Source organism: Lepisma saccharinum, chromosome 23 (genome assembly GCF_977018435.1).
Source record: "Lepisma saccharinum chromosome 23, izLepSacc3.1, whole genome shotgun sequence".
NCBI classification, from domain to species: Eukaryota; Metazoa; Arthropoda; class Insecta; order Zygentoma; family Lepismatidae; genus Lepisma; species Lepisma saccharinum.
Genome location: NC_139251.1, coordinates 54,472,301 through 54,490,780, shown reverse-complemented (window position 1 = coordinate 54,490,780; position 18,480 = coordinate 54,472,301). Strand labels below are relative to the sequence as shown.

Below are 18,480 nucleotides of genomic sequence, written 5' to 3'. Positions count from 1 at the left end.
ATTTGTAGATTTTCAGTGATAAATGCAGGCTCGACCAGGACTCAAACCCTGGTCTCTGGCAATCCGTGCCATTGCTCTACCACTGAGCTGCCCAGCCTGGCTTCCCCTGTATTTTCGCTGGCGTGTGCCTAATTTAATGAAGATATTTGTGTGTTGATGTTGAGAGGTGGTAATATGGAAGGTTGAAATAGAGAAAACATCTGCTTGAATTTTTGGAAAGTTCGCCTTGAAAACCGGGAATTATACTTGAATTTTATCATGGTCCTAGAGTAGCCACCCTGATACTGTGTGACTATAATAGAGAATGTGTTGGGTTGTACATCCACCCTTCTTTGTGCCTTAACGACAGAGGTAATGAAGAGGGTAAGTAGATGCACCCCATGTTAAAATGTAAGTCTAACCACTATGTGCCTATCTGTGCAAAAAGTGGACTTAAAACCTTAAAACAAACTTTAGCAATGCTGTAGAATAACTTTACCTTTGCACTTGTAAAGACACAGGGATAGACTTTTATAGTGAATAGTGGAAATCGAAGGGAACACCTTTTACAAAACATTTCTTTATTTAAAGTCTGTTTTTGTCCCTTTGAGCTTTCGAAAAACTATTTTCTATCTTTGAAACTAAATTTCATAGCATGGATTAGTTTCCAGTAAGTACTAGGGCATCGTCTATAGTGCCTTGTAATCAAGGGATCCCATGTTTGATCTGCAGTGGAGGCACGTTGGTCTGTTGTTTGGATCCCACTTTAAATTGTAATTCCTGTCCTGGAAGCCTAATAAAAAGACAAAGCCTCTGTGCATTGCACCATGTCAGAGGTGATATGAAAGCACCATACTCCAAATGCTTTTACTCCCTAGTCCTACCAAGTATCCATTGTAAAAGAGGCTGGGTGAGCTCCAGAGTTGTTTCATGCATGGATATTTTCACCAAAAAATACCACCTGAGACAAAAGTCATTCCAGGAATCAAAAGGGCACTAAATGTTCATATTTTTTTCCATTATTATTACATAAAAAATTTACTAATTTCACTGAACATTTACACAAAGAGTAATTTTAAACAAATTTGCTACTGCAGTTTACACTCCACTGAAAATACCCTACTTTTCTAGAAGTTTTAAATTAACTGATATGAACCTTGATGGTGGATTAGAAATATGTTGTTGTTCCAATGCCGAAACCATGAATATGTAAATTTTGACTTTTTTAACTAGTGCAGTTTCTACTACTTCTTATTGTCACATTCGCATGCTAATTGCCTAATATACAGTCATAATAAGTACCAATGACAACATTTATCCTAATGTAAAACTTGTTGTTTTTTATCCGGGATATTGAATATTAAAATGCATTGATCTGAAATGTAAGATTTAGCACATTGATGGTTTTGGCATTGGAAGGACAATGGAACTGAAACAATAAACTCAAAAAAAAAAAATCTGTTTGTCTTCCAGACACCAAGAACATACTGTGCCTCCAACTTTGAAGATTTGTCAGATGTCATCGACCATGTGAAGACTCTTCACCCAGATGCGCCTGTAATATGCATAGGTGTTTCCATGGGTGGGTAAGTAGATGGCAGAATATTTTTCTGGAACATTTCTTTATGCTTTGAAAGGTAAAAACCCCTGCCTGCTGATTGTACCGAGGGATGAGAAGCACATGAAAGTGTGTTACATATGAACTGCGGCTTCGACAAAACAATAGGGTATCAGATTGATAGATCTATCACTGCTTGATTTGTTACTCCTCAGTGCACTTCATTGGTTATTCGATAGCAGTGTTACCATCTGTGATTTATTTTTACTAGTTTGTGAGAATAATTAGGTGCCTATATAGGTGCTCTATCAGTTCAAATTTGACATCTGAAAGTTGTAGAAATTCTAATGAAAATTTTAGACTCAACCAGAACTTGAACCAAATTTTCAACATACAGCTGAACTATCATGTCAGCCTTGGTTTCACTTGATTTTACATTTTCACTGTTTCACGTGCATGGGAATTATGATACTGCAATTGAACCTGTTGCCTTTGATTGCAGGTAGCTTGTAGCATGGAGCTGAATATTATCCTACATTTCGAACAGATCCTATTGCGGTATCAGGTCTTTCCGATGGTGTGGTAGTGACGACATTGCTTTGTAATCAAGGGGTCATGGGTTCAATACCGGATGGAGGCACACAGTGGTTCGGATTCCAATTTAAACTGTAGGTCCAGTCCCAATTAGCTTTTCCATGCATAAAGTGGACTTAAAACCAAACAACCCATTGCGGTATCACTGCTTCACACAATTCCCACAAAGGTAAAACAGTAGAAGTGAAAAATCAGGGAAAAGTCAGGCTGGCTCAGCTTGTAGAGCAGTGGCAGAATAAGGGAAACAAAATCTCACTTCAAACCAAATACCCATTCTGATAACACTGGATTTGCCGACACAATCACAATATTTAAATTTCAATTTTAATGGCAGCAATAATTATAGAATAAAAATAATAACAGACCTCACACCTACTGTTCAATCATTGCTCTCCTCACTCACGAGGTACTTAATATAGTTTTGGTCTCCAGAACGATAAAAAATAAACAAATAAAATACTATATTTTATTATTTGTATTGTATGTTATTTTCTCATGTATATTGTATCAATATATTACCAATAAGTAAGGGACATTAAAAAACCGTTAAATTCATGTAACTGATGTCCTGGTATATTTTAAGGTACCAGGACACTAATGTATGCAGGTGGAGATGGGCTTACTTCGGGCGTTCCCTTCTTTATCAAATAATAACAAAAGTGGCATGGTATTCCAGAGACCAGGTGTGCAAATATTTAAAGTACTTGTAATTCTGTAGACAAACTTTTGAACAAAAGTGTTCATAATAGTTACTGTGCATGCTCAAGATGTATTTTTTTGTTACATTTATGTTCACTGTGAATTTCATAGGCTCATCCTTGGCAATTACTTAGCGGCAAAGGGGTCGGAGGCAGCCGAGAAGCTCACAGCCTGCATGGTTATATCTGTTCCATGGAATGTGGCAAAAGGAGTGGAGAGCATTGAGAAGCCAGTGATAAATCTGCTTCTCAATTATCATCTGTGCTCAAACCTTCGCAGCGTTCTCCAGAAGTAAGTAGACCACTCAAAATTATTAATTATATTAGAATTATTAAGGAACGTGAGCATATGAATGATAATTATGCATATATGTATAAAATATTTATAGTTTCTATCAAGGTTGTTCATTTTACCTTTTTTATCAATGGGAAGGCTTTTTTTCAAATAGAAAAACAACTAAAATGCAGTTTATTGTTCTTGTCTTTATACATATGCTATTTTCCTTTGTGCATATTCAAAATTGTTGTAATGAACCAACTCCTTTCTTTACAAAAAGATTAACTTGCCTACACCAGGTAATTTTTGTACAATAAACTTCAACTATTGGGTCATTCCATGTCAAATCAACAAGGTCCTAAACCTTATATTTTTTTGATTCATTTGAAATTTTGCATACTGGAAGGGGCACCTGAGGTAGGAGAATATGCAAAGTTTGTATTTCTGAAATTAAAGGAATTTTGGCCATTTTTTCAACATCTTGTTAACTTTCAATTTCAATAATTCTGCACCTATAGAAGTGATTAAGACGGTGTTGGATAGGTCTTGTAGGGCTCTTTCATATGAGAGATTACACCCACAAGTCACAATAGAAAACCATGGAAGGTGGCGTAATCAAAATGTTGATAGCCATTTTCTCAAAAACTAGTCTTTTAATTTTTTTTTGCAAAAAACTTTGTCATTCACTATTACTCGATAACTACAAAATTTTAAAATGGGATGCCAATGAGATCTGGAGTTATATTAGATTTATGTTAGGTTAGGTAATGCATGATAACATATTTTGGTAGATGAACTAATTAAAAAGTAAAAGTTTAATAAAATGAAAATTAAATGCAATATTGTTTGAATTAATTTGCATAAAGAAGATATGTATTGGGTTGGCCCATAAGTTCTGGCATTTTTTTTTTTAGTGAAAATTTTGCGTGATGCATTTTATGTTATTGGATAGAGAATTATGTGCTCTACAAAATAGTGTGTTTAGTTTTTTTATGCTGATATACTTTTTGTTCTTTTCAGTTCATTATAATGGAGTGTCAAGTCGACAAAAAAGAGCGTTTTCGACACCTTCTGCTTTTTGCGTTTCATCGAGGTGCCAAAGCCAGAGAAGCTGCTTGAGAGATTTGTGAAGTGTGACGAAGAAGCGATGCCTCGCCGGTAACAATTCGGTAGAGGAATCGCTGATTGTGTCCATGAGTTGACCGATGACGGGCAAGCAAACCGGCGGAGACCGTGACTCGTTTGATTTTTGTTGTTGTCGTTCAAATCATGCAGAACCCATGCACCCAACTTTTGAACCTTTCCCATCGAGTGAAAGTGACACTCTATGGTACTGTGGGAGGATTCCATTATCTCTGCCAATTCCCTCATTGTTTGGCATGGATCTTCATGAATAAGCTGATTCAGTCGCTCCTCATCGAACTGAACGGAGCGTCCAGTGCGATGCATGTCTTTGAGGTCGAAATTGCCGTCTTTGAATCGCTTAAACCAATTTTGAGCCATCCTAAGAGGCATCGCTTCTTCACCATACACTTCACAAATCTCTCGAGCAGCTTCTGTGGCTTTGGCACCTCGATTAAATGCAAAAAGCAGAAGGTGTCGGAAATGCTCTTTTTTGTCGACTTGACACTCCATTATAATGACCTGAAAAGAACAAAGAGTATATCAGCATAAAAAAACTAAACACACTATTTTGTAGAGCACATAATTCTCTATCGAATAACATAAAACACATTGCCAACACATTTTATTTTTCACGCAAAATTTACACTTAAAAAAAAATGCCAGAACTTATGGGCCAACCCAATATTTGCATTCCAGTTCTTAAAAATAAAGGGTGATTCAAAAGTCTAATCCCATAGGCAACTCCATTATTAGTGCACATAGAAAGAATGGAAAGGTGTTGGAAATATATGACTTTCAATCTAAACTGCATGAATTTTCAACATAGCGTGCACCATAGAGGCTGTTTTTGATATTTTACTCTTATGCACCTTAGTAACCTTTTTTCCGGTACTGAACATTCGTGTAGAGAATCATTTTCTTATTTAATGTTTAAATAATATCCACAAAGACAATGTTAATACTCGGTGAAGTTTTCATGGCTCTATCGCTTTTTGTACAAATGTTACGTATCTTCATAGTCTCAGTTGCATGAATTTTCAGACACACTGTAGTATTATTATCATTGTAAGAAGAATGTAATTATTAAATATTTGAATATTATATAATTATTAAATTCTTTAAGTATGCATGTGTATTTACACAGAATTTCTTTTCCAGTTTGAAACACCATTTTCAAGAAGGCCAGTGGAATATTGATCATGTGTTTAAGGTAATAAAAATCACACCAGCTTGAATAGTTTTTAAGTTTTTATTGTACATAGTGTTGCATCGTACATAGCATAATTTAAAGTCGCAATTATATGTGGCAAAAAGTATTTTTATTGATTGACCCTTGGACCTAATTGTACAGAAAAGAATGCCATTTACTAATTCATGTGTGAATATGATCCTTGATAAATGAGTATATTTGTCGGGATACTGTTAATGACATTTTACTAATGAAATCCTTCAATTCCAAGATCTGCCAGGGTGTGGTTAGAATACTTCTTGTGTAAGAAATTCCCACAAGAAGTAGTCCGGTGACCGAGCTGGCCATAGGTTGTCACCATAACAGGAGATCACTTTTTATGACAAGGTCCATTGCAAGAAATCCACCACCCTGCACAGAGCAACAACTAAAGCACAGTATCTGCAAATGGCAATTTGTGCACAATATAACAACATAGTTGTCACCTGCACACTGTTGCCAGCATCATCGTTATTTCTTACTGAAAGTATGCTGTGAACGCTACCGCCAACCTGTGTAAATTCCTTCTGATCTTTACAGTGGACAATTGAGTTGTTACATTAAGTGTAGTGATGATTATTATGTGAAAATAACAAGCTGTTTGTCAGCAAATGAAAATTGTGCAATGTTAAAGATGTCAAGATAATATGAATCTGGAAATCAGTATAACTGGGACAGTTGAAACGTCGGTCCATGGGAAAATATGAGCTAGAGCAAAATACATCCATGTCAACATGTTCATATAACAGTTGACAATGTGTCATTTCAAGTGTTTTTTAAGAAGTCAAAGATCATTAATAATGCAGATATTATGAAAGAAGAAAAACTTAGCAGTGTAGTGAAGGTAAATAGCCTCAGTGCTAATTTATAAAACAATCTTAAGAAAGTTGTAGGAAACAAGAAAGTGAACAAGGATAAGAAACCTGTTGCAAATAAATTTGTTTGTACACACTGTAAAGAAAAAATAGCATCAATGTATTCTTATTACGGAAATCCTCTGCTAGAAAGTTCTACAAACTGTATCAGATCACTTTTCTTCGCAGAATTTGAATTACTTTATTTTTTAGATGATAATGTGACCTGTCACTCTGCACAGCTGGTGAATAACTGGTTTTGTGATATAAATATTCAAAGATATTGTTGGCCACCCAACTCCCCAGACATGAACCCCATAGAGAGCTTGCGGGCCATTGTGTACACGAGAGTAGGTAAACAGATTTACAAGTCAAAACCGGGATTTGTGGAAGCAATTGTACATGCTTGGTTTCATGAAATTGATGTCGCATATTGTCAAATTCTCATTCGTAGCATACGTCAAAGATTGGAAGCACTTAGGAAGATCAGGGGTGGCCACACTTGGTACTAGTCTGTGCATTTACGTACTACAATTAGAAATTGACATATTGTGATACATCAGTATATCCACTTGCAAAAGTTGTTCTTTTGCGAATACCTTCTGCAAGCATCATTTACTTGAATTTTGTTATTAGTTGTGAAAGTGCTGCATATACTTAACCGCAGTTTAAATAATAGATATATCGAACAAATATTGTATTTTATTTAACAGGTAGGAGAATAAATCGTTAAATCGAATGTAATCACTAAAACAGCCGAAAATGCAGGAGAAAAATGCCGAAAACTAAAAATAATGAAGTGATGCTATTTTTTCTTTACAAAGTGTATTCCATTGCACAAGGGATTTTCTTTGTATCTGAGCCAATACCACATGAACCCATACTGATGCAAGTACTCTTTACTGATTTCCACCAATGCTTGAGAATTGTACTAATTAATAATTATGATGAAAAGATTCTCTCGGGCTATCGACCAGATGAGTTGTGGAAAAGATTCCAAGCTTTACAGAGCCAACGTTACTTTCATGTTGAGGGTAGAAGGAGAGAGTGACGTTAGCTCCCAAAAGCTTGTAATCTTTTCCACAACTCACCTGGTCGATAGCCCGAGAGAATCCTTTCATCATTTGTCGCTAGAAAAGCTTCAAGACTTACTTTAATTATTAATTAATAGTCGTTCAAAATATTGATTAATATTAGTTTGCAAGTATTCCACTTTTGCTTTAGAACATTCAAGAAAATACAACAGAATGTTATAATACCTCTTTTGCAATTGTGAAAATCCAGTTTTTCACACAAGACTGGTACATAATAAAAAGAAACTTTTGTGCAATTTCCAAGATAATTTGACTCCTCGAAAATGTTGTGCACCATTTTTGCAGTCCCCGTGAAAGATGAAAATGCTGGAATCGTATCAGTTGGTGTCGGTGAAGAAATTCCGACCAATACTTTCCAGTACCGATGTCGATACATTGGCTCAGTTCTGTTTTTCACATAAAATTGTGAAGAATTACTGAGTACTGACATAGGACACGTTTGACCCCTTCATGATGAGACTTGGAACTTTTCAGTCAGTGCTTATTTCAGAGTTTGTTTTCCAACTCTTGGTTCAAAAAATTCATGAGCAAAGTCTCGACAGGGGCTCATAAAGTGTGAGGAATAACAAAATAGCAATCACTTGTGGAGGTGTTATATCAGAAATATCATAAGCCAATCTCAATATTAAACAAAGTGGAAGTAGTTATTAATCATATTTTTGAGTTGTACAATATAAGAAAAATAATTTTTAACAAAGTCTTGTATGTACCTAGAATTATTTGCATGTAATTTTACAGTAAAGTTTCATTTAACAAGTTGCCTGATTAACCGGAGTTAACTCTGAATTTGTTTTTGCTTTACATATTATTTACCAGAGTTATCTCGTTAAAATTGTACAACTACAGTGCACTTTTCTGCCTACCCAGACAGTCTCGTTTGGGCTTTAATAGGTGTTAATTCCCATTCTGGCCACTAGGTGGAAGGTGTAGATAGCTTGTTGAGGTACTGCTGCCATCTACCGGATTCCCATGACACTACGTAGTTGTCGCCTTTCCAGTGATGCGAGAGGAAAGAAGATTCGTCGCGAGTCAAGATACTATTGCCCAGATTTATGGGCGTCCGGAAGGGGGGGCAAGGTGGGGCCATGCCCCCACCCCCCTGGAAAATGAAAGTCAACCAAAAATTATGTATTTCACACATATAATTTCATTTTAGCCACAATAATATGTGTTAATTATTGCATTAACACCATAAATTCAAATTTAAGCAATGTTTTTTTAGGGAACTATACTCTTTTGGGGAAAAATGTGACTTGTTTGCCCCCCCTGGAAAAAAACACTTTCCTTGCCCCTCCCTGGAAAAAATCCTGCGGACGTCCATGACCAGATTGCGATGTTGCACTCTGTGTTAGCCCATGCTTTCGGGTTTATCACACTGTGGGTAACATTTGATGTGAGACAGTATGTGTGATAGTCTGTAAACTTGGACAGCATTAAAATGTGAAGACATTTTATTTTCGACAGTTTATATGCTATTTTCAAACATTTGTTCCTTATATCTACGACTTAACTCTGGTTAATCATTATGAAGAATTTTTGAATAGTTTTGACCTTATTTGACCCCAAAAATAGAATTTTGTTACTGTTCCTTAATTGTCGATATTGGTACATTACAAACACACAATAAAAAAAATGTGTAAAATATGGACCATTTTTGGGAAAATAATGTGTCAGACAAGTGGTTAATGTCTCAAATTTGAACTCCATTTCAGCACTCAACACTTTTATGAGATTAACAAATCTATTTTGATTTTTCAGAGCAGAACCATCAGAGAATTTGACTCCACCTTCACAGCCAAGCAGTTTGGATACAAGGACGTTGATGACTACTACTCAGCAGCCACAATCCACAACAAAATCCAGATGATCAAAACACCACTGCTTTGTTTGAATGCTGCTGATGACCCATTCCAGCCCTTGGAAGGTGAGTTCTAGATAGTCAGACTGAGGCATTTTCTCTTCTAGTGTGTTAAATGGGTTCTTGTTTCAAGATGATATATGAACAATATGAATCCAACTTTTTGGCTGTTTGTTCGAAGTATACAAAAGTGTTTAAAACAACATTTAAAACACATGGCTTCGCTTTTTACGAATGTTTAGAACATTTAAAACGATGTGTTTTAAACATGTTTTTTTCAGACTTGTTTAAAACACATTTTGATACTTGATGTTTGTGGTTATTTATGTGTTTTGTAACTTTGAATTTTCATTCATTCCATGTGATTTTGTTTATTCTGCACAAAAATCTGTTGAGTGGCTGAAATGTATAATCAGTTAACAAAGAAACATGTCGTGATGAGTACCCGTGGGCCTCTTTAAAATGCCTGGGTACAAGTGTATAAAAAAATTAAAATTGAATACTATATGAATGAAATAATTTTGTTCCTCACTTAATACACTGCACACAGTTATTAGTGACACATTTTGTTGCATTCACAAAAAAATGTTGTATTCTGAAAAACAGAGTAGCTACCCCGTGGATAGAGTTGGACCTGGCAACTGTGCATTAGTTGAAGCTTCTTGAAGAGCCTACATGCGAGATTTAACTTTTAAGATTAACAATAAGTATTTTAAGAAGTTAGTCAAGCATTTACTTTTATCACTAGGAGCATACTCCTTCCTTGCATTATTAAGAAATTCCTTATTAATCATTATTCTTAGAAAATACATCTTCTTAACATTATGTTTTAAACATTTTATTTCTTTAAAACATGTTTTTTCAGTTCTTCTTTAAAACACTGTTTAAAATGTTAAAAACATGTTTAAAACAAAAAAAGAACTGTTTGGTTTTTTCGGGAAAAAATGCACTTTGGGCTCAGGCTACGGGACGCATGTAGGTTCCAGTCTCCTGGGGACAGCGTAACAACTTTTCTCCTGAGATTTCGGCCAGGGTTTGGGCTGGTGGCCATCCACTATCATGAGGAAATTGGAGAGCTACGGATGAGTAGCATTACCCAATCACGAAAACCTACAACAACGACTGGGGGTTCGTCGTGCTGACCACTGATTGGATGATCATCCACCTCTGCTGAAGCATGTGGGAATGAGGCCAGCAGTTGGTACGTAGGCCCTGGCCCTCAAGGGCTGTTGTGCCACTGGTTATTATTGTTATTCTTGTGCACAGATAAGTTAATCAGGAGTAGATGTACACTTTAAAGTGGGACAATTATGATGATGATGATGATAATTTATTAAATGGGTTAGGTTCAGCATATGGCTGGTCTATCACCTACACAATATAATAATACATGAAAAAATAAGCTACATATACAAGAGTAAGTTACATATAAAATAATACATAAAGAGAGAGATATATATACATACAAAAGAAATACACAGTTTAAATACAATTAAAAGTAAAAATACATATAACCTAGTGAAACTTAGCACAAATTAATTACAAGGTAACATAATTAGACACTAGGCTATCAGAGAGTCTTTGGAAAATAGACAAATTGGAAGAACCAGAATCCACGGAATGTGATTCATTACCGATGTTAAGCCTTGACTACCGGTACATGACATATGTGTCACATGTAGATGATGTTGCTAACACTGTGAATACACTTGTTCCATGTGTTTTTTCCGACTTTGGGAATATACTGTGACTCACGTAATGTTTGGAGATATATATTTTGAGTGCTACATGAGCCTTGAGACATAAAGTGAAGGTAAATTGCTCCCCTGTGCTTTGCACCATGCCATGAAGCTGTTTAGGGGGTGTGGAGTTAGGGCCCCACACTTCCTTGATCAGGGCCAAAGGTGGGGGTGATGTGATCAGCACCATGCCCCTGGCTGTCATTACCCCCCAGAGTTTCCTCCAGGTACTCACTTTGTACGACGGTGGGTGGGTGCCAGAGCTGCTTGAACAGGTGGAAAAAATCCCGGTTCTTCCCCACCAGCGATCGAACCCGGGTCTCTCGCATGATAGTCAGATGCCCTAACGACTGAGCTACCGTGGCTTCAATTGCGGCCTTGAGACATCCAATTAGTAATTAGTAAAGTTTAATTTGATTCTGGCTATATTTGGTGCAGAGTGTGGAAATTTCCCACCGAAAAAAGAAAAATCGCAGCTTTTACATTAAAATATTAGAATATTTTGTTTCTTCAAAAGTATCAGCAGCAAGTGCGCATGGAACACACATCAGACAATACACAATTATTCTTTTCAATCGTCACATCCCAGCGTTGCCTACATAGGGGGTCTCAAAAGTTCAAATTTTGTATCAAAATCAGATTTTTACTTAATAAATTAAAATTAGTTTTTTTCCACCATAGGCTTGTAGCCTAATACAGTAGTGGCATTAATTCTGGACACTTTTAGTAAAATGTTATTTTTTAAAAAATCTCGAATGTAAAAACTATATTCTGTATAGAAATATTAAACTAGTTTAAATGACATCATTCAGTAACTTCAATAATTGCATCTGAGTGCAGCATTGTAGTCTTATTATTATTCTCAACCAACAGAATGCTTGTGTGTGATTGTTGTATAGTAGGTCAACTGGGAGCATCATTGTTGTACATTGTTCAGTAGCTTCAAGAATTTCATCTTATTGCAGCATTGTTCTCTGATTATTGGTATTTTCTGTATTGTACTGTGGGTTAAGTGTGAGCTTCATTGTTTGCAGCAGTTGGAAGTTGACCTACTATACAACAATCGCACACAAGCATTCTGTTGGTTGAAAATCAATAACAATTATAATCAGACTACAATACTGCACTCAGATGCAATTATTGAAGTTACTGAACGATGTATTTTAAACTTGTTTAAAATTTCTATACAGAATATAGTTTCTACTGTACATTCGAGATTTTTTTAAAAAATAACATTTTACTAAAAGTGTCCAGAATTAATGCCACTACTGTATATACTGACAAAAATGTTGCTACAATTTGTAACTTGAGCACTCATACTTACAGAGATATAAACTTTTAGATAAAATGTTGTGTAATTTTAAACTTTCTGCTGAAAACACGCTCGGTGTTGGGCCCTTATTGTGTAAAATAGGCCTCAGTGTATCAGGTTAATTTTCAAAAATGTAATAGAACTTGCAGCTACCGATTTAATATTTATGCCTGTGTGTATACATATATATTTTTAGCATTACCCTTGGACGCTATAGCAGAATCTAAATACGTTGGTCTGGTGGTGACAGAGAAAGGGGGCCACATCGGTTTCCTGGAGGGGATTGGATTGAGGCAGAACCACTACATATGCAGGATCTTGACCCAGTATATCACAGGCATTGTAAGAGATGTTGAATATTTCAAAACGATTTGATGGTTTCCTTCTCCCTAGATTGTTAAACGATTTAAATAAATTGCAGGTCAAGCTATGAATTTTAAAGGGTGTGTTATTTTGTAATGATGAGTGATATAGTATGCCATCCACTGTGTGGTACTAGATCTAGTATATTGTAGTGTAAATTATGCTCAGAACTCTTCTTGCAATTCAGAAAGACATTATAATAGCGTGCCTTTTCTTTATTGAAACAGTTATCATACATATACCATGATAAAACGTTTTCATTATATTAATATCAGAGACAAGTAAGAAGTTACTTGGATAGTAATTCATAAAGTAGACCTTATGATATCTGTATTGACTCTTTTTATTCAAGCACCAATTCACTTCATAATAATTCCCATAATTGTTACTGGAATGAGTGCTAGTTGTGTACTGTAACAATAGTGTAGTCGGGAACTGCATTGAAATGCAGGTATTTTGAGCACTAATTATTGTATTCCACTTCTGTATGCTGGTTTTCTCTAGTGCAAGATTTTTAAGTAGGTATTTTGCTAGTAGCTGAAGAATTTTAGAGCAGTGTTTCTCATCCGCCGAGCTGTGGCCTGGTATCGGGCCCTGGCATCACTTATACTGGGTCACGAGAGGTTCGTTAGATTGGGTACAACTAATTTAGCAGCAAGACTATATATAATTGAACTATTAATCTTCATGATAATCCCATAATTTATTGTTATTTAATTTCAAGGGTACATATTAAGGTTAAAAGGCAGGGATTCAGGTGTAAAATTGTTGAGTTCGGGGCTCCGACTTTTGAAAAAAGAATTAACGGGCCGCAGTTTCATGAAGGTTGAGAACCACTATTTTAGAGGAGAAAGTAGACGTGTTTATGCCACTTCTTATCACATATTTAATATGTATCTAATTTATAGTGTGCAAATCGTATTTTATAGAAGTGGTTGGATAGAAGTATACAATAATTCATATTTCTTCAGAAACTTACCATGAATATGGTGCTTTTTTAAAATGCAAATATTGTATTGATAAAGTGCAATTGCAAATGAGACAAATTACTTTCTTTTGAAACAGGTATTTACATTTTTAATTCATCTACATTTTGTGCTTTGTGACGTAGCTATTTATCTGATCAGTGAAATCAAAACCTTTAGTAGTTTTTAGAGACCAATGGTGTTGAATTTCAAGATATTTGTAATGCATATTCTCAAATTGACAGAAGATTAAGTTATAAATATTATGAAGAGATCCCATATAAAGTGGTCCAAAATAATAGTATGTAGTTCCTGTGCTATTTCTTAAAATTTTATTTTGTTTCTTGTTCATATTGATAATTTTGCTGTAAATTTCATTATTATTTTTATGGTATGCAGCCATATTTGTTGCATCATGCATGGCATTTTATGCAGTTTCAGACTTTTGTATGAATTGGGAGAATTTCAGCACTACTAGTTGTAGAGATGTAAAATCAAAAATTTTCATTTTTCACTGGTCAGTCTTCAATTTCACTGTGTAGTATCCAATTCTAATTTTATTCTGAATACCTAAATTTCAGTTTTTCTAAGTATTGAAGGTATAATACAGTTCCAAAACGTAAATGCTTTTGCCCACATCAAGGTCACAGATTTTAGAATTTTCCATTTTTTAATTATTATTATTATTTTAATTTGAGGTCAGTGTGTGTGTTGGAAACTCATATAGTACTACATGATACATTGTAAAAATCCTAACTTATATACTTAATGGTGTAATGAAATATAGCCTGTAGAAAAATGGGAAGAACTAGCAGAATTTTTACAACCGATGAACTTTAATATTTTGAACTACAACATATCAAAGTAAGAATAATCACACACACAATGTTTACAAATTGTCAATCAAGTAGCGATGGACCATTTTACATGGATTGACCCAGTTGAATTCTTATGGCTCCTTTATGCATTATAAATACCTGTTGAACATTGAATATTACAAAGAAAAAGGCCTAAATTACTTTTGTAAGAAATCAATTACATTTTTGTACATTATCTAATTTTTCTTTACCTTTTGTGTGTGAAACTGAACCATGACTATGTTAATTATGTGTTTTATAATATTCATATATTTTGATGTGCATTCCTGTTGTACTGTACTGTGAAGAGCATGTTAATTTTTTATTATAACCTTGCAGTGAATAGCACTAAAAACACTGTAAATAAAAAGTGGTGAATTAGTTATTATCTTGTGGAAATTGAAAAATCTTGAAGGGCAAACAGAAAGTTTGTTAAATATCCAAAATCCTTATGCCAGTGTTTTTATTGATTAGTGGTGCAAGTTTATATATGAAAGGAAAACATTCTACTAACAACACATCGTAATGTAATTAGTGCATGCAGTTGTTTTTTCATCAATCTTAATTTGAATGTATTTGCCAGCAGCTGGTTTATGAAATATTTAGGAATCTAGAACTTATGTCACATGCATCTGCAGTACCGGGTGTCTACAAATGAACTCTGGAGATTCACACAAAATTTTACACATGAGAAATAACGAAGTCAACTTACATTTTAGATAACATGAAAGAGCATACATTGAATTTAGTAAATTTCAATGTGCTGTGCATACATTCAAATGGTGTCTCTCTCTTCCCATGTGTTTGCCAGCATGTCAGGAGTTATGGTCGCTGAGGTTGCGTTTATCATTTCTTGTAGATGAGGAAGGTCACCAATCTCTTCAGCATACATATCCCCACATAAAAATATCAAGGGTTACATCAGGACATCATGGTGGCCATGGGAACTGCCCTGTTATTCCAACCCACCTGCTAGGAAATCGCAAGTGTAACAACACGTGAGCACTTGATGATTAAAATTTAATTTACAGTAGTGTCAACTAATGATGCATTCATTCATAAACAGAATCTTTTAAGTTCCTAAACATGCTTGAAAAACACTAGACTACCATCTCACTTTAGATGTGATTTTTTAAAACCTCAGAGTTCTTTTGTGGAAACCCTGTATATGCGAAATCCTTTTTATTCCTTATATAATCAAGTGGTAAATAATAAATCTGTTTAAAAATACTGAAATAGAGCATGTAAGTTTGTATCAGTAGTGCACATAGATTGAAAAGGAAGTACAGTTGAATCACAAATGACAGGATTGTGATATCTACATGGAAACACACTTATTTATGCTTCTTCATACCTGTATGTTGTATTATTTTACTTTTTAATGGATATTTCTTGCTTCAGACCTTTTTCCTAATGTGTTTGTGTGCTTTCATACTATTAGGATATCCTCTGCTTGTTCCAGTTTCCGATGTACTAATTTAATTCTGTTTTAATGTTGTGTTTATTGTTTCTTACCACAGAAAAGACAATATTTGTGTGCATACAAATTTCAGCATCTTTACCAAAGATAGCATTTTAAGTTATACTGTATTCGTTTATTAGCCCTTGCATAGCAAATTTGTATAAAAAGACATAGACATGATAATGAATGCCACAAACCTGTTATAACAGTAAACAGCAGTAATGTCTTTTCATTCACACCTTGCCAAGTCTTGTACTTGCTGTCAGTTTGATGGACTTTTATTTTTCCCCCAACGTTACATTTGTTTTGTATTTTGTTTGTGAACATAACACATGTTTCAAGTAGTGCTTACTGATGGAAGACAAACGTGATTTTAAGAATTATAGGATTGTTGCAATTAGCCAAAAGTAGCAGAAAATAAACTTAAAATAACCAAAATCAACAAGAATTATAGACCTGTCCAAGAAAGAGGAAGAAGTAACAGAAAACAATGTTTTGTTTTTTTCCTAATTAATTTTCTTTAGTCATCCTTGCCTCTTATTTTATTACGTTCTGACTAAATATTAGAAAGAGAAATAATTATTAAATTCTAGGAATAAGATGTAAAAATTGATTATGGAAGGATAGTAGCTATGAAATTTGCCTTCTGCCATAATTCAGTGGTCTCACCTCTGATTGGTAAGCAAGTTAAGGCTTTGCTGAAGCCAGTGGAGTTGTTGTCAAAATTTCCTACCTTTCCAAAAAGCTGCTGTGATATTCGAAATTCTAAAAAATTACATCCGCTTAGAATACCTTCTAGAGCATTCACGTGAATCTTCGTGTGGGTTACTTTTGCCGTTTCCCAGATTTTTGCAATAGTTTTGTTCCTACATAAGCCTGTTAAACTATTGGTAATATCTAGACAACAATGAATACAAAAGAACATGAACAATTACTTTTGATTCTAATTTCTTGGAATTTATATTGCAATCAAGAACTTTCCATCTAACACACACATTCTGTTGCACATCTTTCATCCAGAGGTTGTTTGTATTACATCTTGAAACGTAACATTTTAGTGCTTTTTTGGTTGGTGCTTGCTTTCATTATTAACATTTGTTGTTTTGATAACTGTTTAAGATTCAAAATAATTTTGAATCACTAATTTAAGATTCTATATCAGTCCCTTGAATTATAAAACATTGTACATGTCGGTAAGCAATACGTAAAACCATAAATGAAAGTATGTGTCAAATCTATTAGAATTACTATCCTCACTCTTACTTGAAACACACAACAAATGTGAAAAGATGATGACTTGTTTCATAAACAGGGTAGGAGCGAACATTGTGATACACTTGTGACATATTTGAAAAATGTGGATAAGGTACTTGAATAAAGTTTGCCTTACTTGTGTCGCAAATTAAGAATTGATAAGTTGCCTTTGAAATGTATATTTAATATTTTATGATCAGTAAACCAAAAAAATGAAATTGTTATTTTCATGTTAGCGTGATACTACATGTGTTTTGCTTTATATGCTTTCATGAGGGAATGTGATACCTTTAGTATCTAAGTGCAATGTAAGATAGTGTAATTATGGAGTTGTGTGTATTTTTTACAAGTTTGGTTAGCTTTATTTGCATCAGATTTAGTTAAATTGTTTTTGCAGTTACATGCATTTTACTCGATACGTCATATTTTAAGTGTTTCTCGAAGATAGTGATATTGCTAAGTATACATGGAAGAAATGTGTTTTTTAGGATATGCAATTAAACCTGAGGGTAATATTTGGAACATAGGTACTGTAGAAATAAAATATAGTGCATTTTGAATATTTTCATTATTTTAGATTCTGCATTATTAATGAACGAAGATAACTTAAATAAGGAGAAATTACAGTGTTGTTAAAAATCATGTTTACGAAGAAAGACCCTCCTTAATGTTAAATGTATCAATCAGTTTACTTCTCTTTTTACACAAATATACAGTAATTCTGTGTAACTTTTGCAGAGAAGAAAAAACTTTGTGCTTATTGATTTCAGCAAATCACTGTCGCCATTCATACATTGTAATAAATTTTATGACAGAGTAAAAGTATAACAAAGTATATGAGGAATTTTTGCCCATTCTTGAGGGGTTTTTTTGGTTTCTGAATGGTTCTGTGAAGGTGGACAGTGAGTTGCCAAAATTGATAGGTGAAAACAAGATTTTTTTTATTTTTTTTAAAAAAAAACAATTATATATGTGTGTAAGAAGATAATTCAACTGTGTTTGTAGTATGAATTACTCAGTTCAATTTGTATTGGACATTATTTCTAAATACAATTACAGTTGAAAATTCAAACCATTGCATCTGCAAATGAAACAAATTAATAAAAAGTCAGTCTGCTTTCTTTAAATTTTGTACTCAAATAATGACCTTACATTTATTAAATTTTAATATGTTAGACATTCAACACATTGACCATTGCATTGAGAAAAAGTGACATGTAATTCAGAAATTAGTAAGGAAATTGAATTATTTAGAAAGAAATA

The 18,480-nt window shown here is 34.3% G+C and overlaps 1 protein-coding gene across 1 annotated transcript in view; it reads left to right on the top strand.

The window, feature by feature from the left end:
- The window catches only part of LOC145977693 (phospholipase ABHD3-like), a 34,737-nt gene extending 16,572 nt beyond the window's left edge, over positions 1–18,165 (top strand). The window contains exons 4-8 of the mRNA XM_083109907.1: positions 1,453–1,565; positions 2,942–3,121; positions 5,390–5,441; positions 9,166–9,331; positions 12,513–18,165. Coding sequence (XP_082966033.1) covers positions 1,453–1,565; positions 2,942–3,121; positions 5,390–5,441; positions 9,166–9,331; positions 12,513–12,691 — 690 coding nt within the window. The 3' untranslated portion in view covers positions 12,692–18,165. The remainder of the gene's footprint in view (positions 1–1,452; positions 1,566–2,941; positions 3,122–5,389; positions 5,442–9,165; positions 9,332–12,512) is intronic.
- Positions 18,166–18,480: the final 315 nt, after the last annotated feature.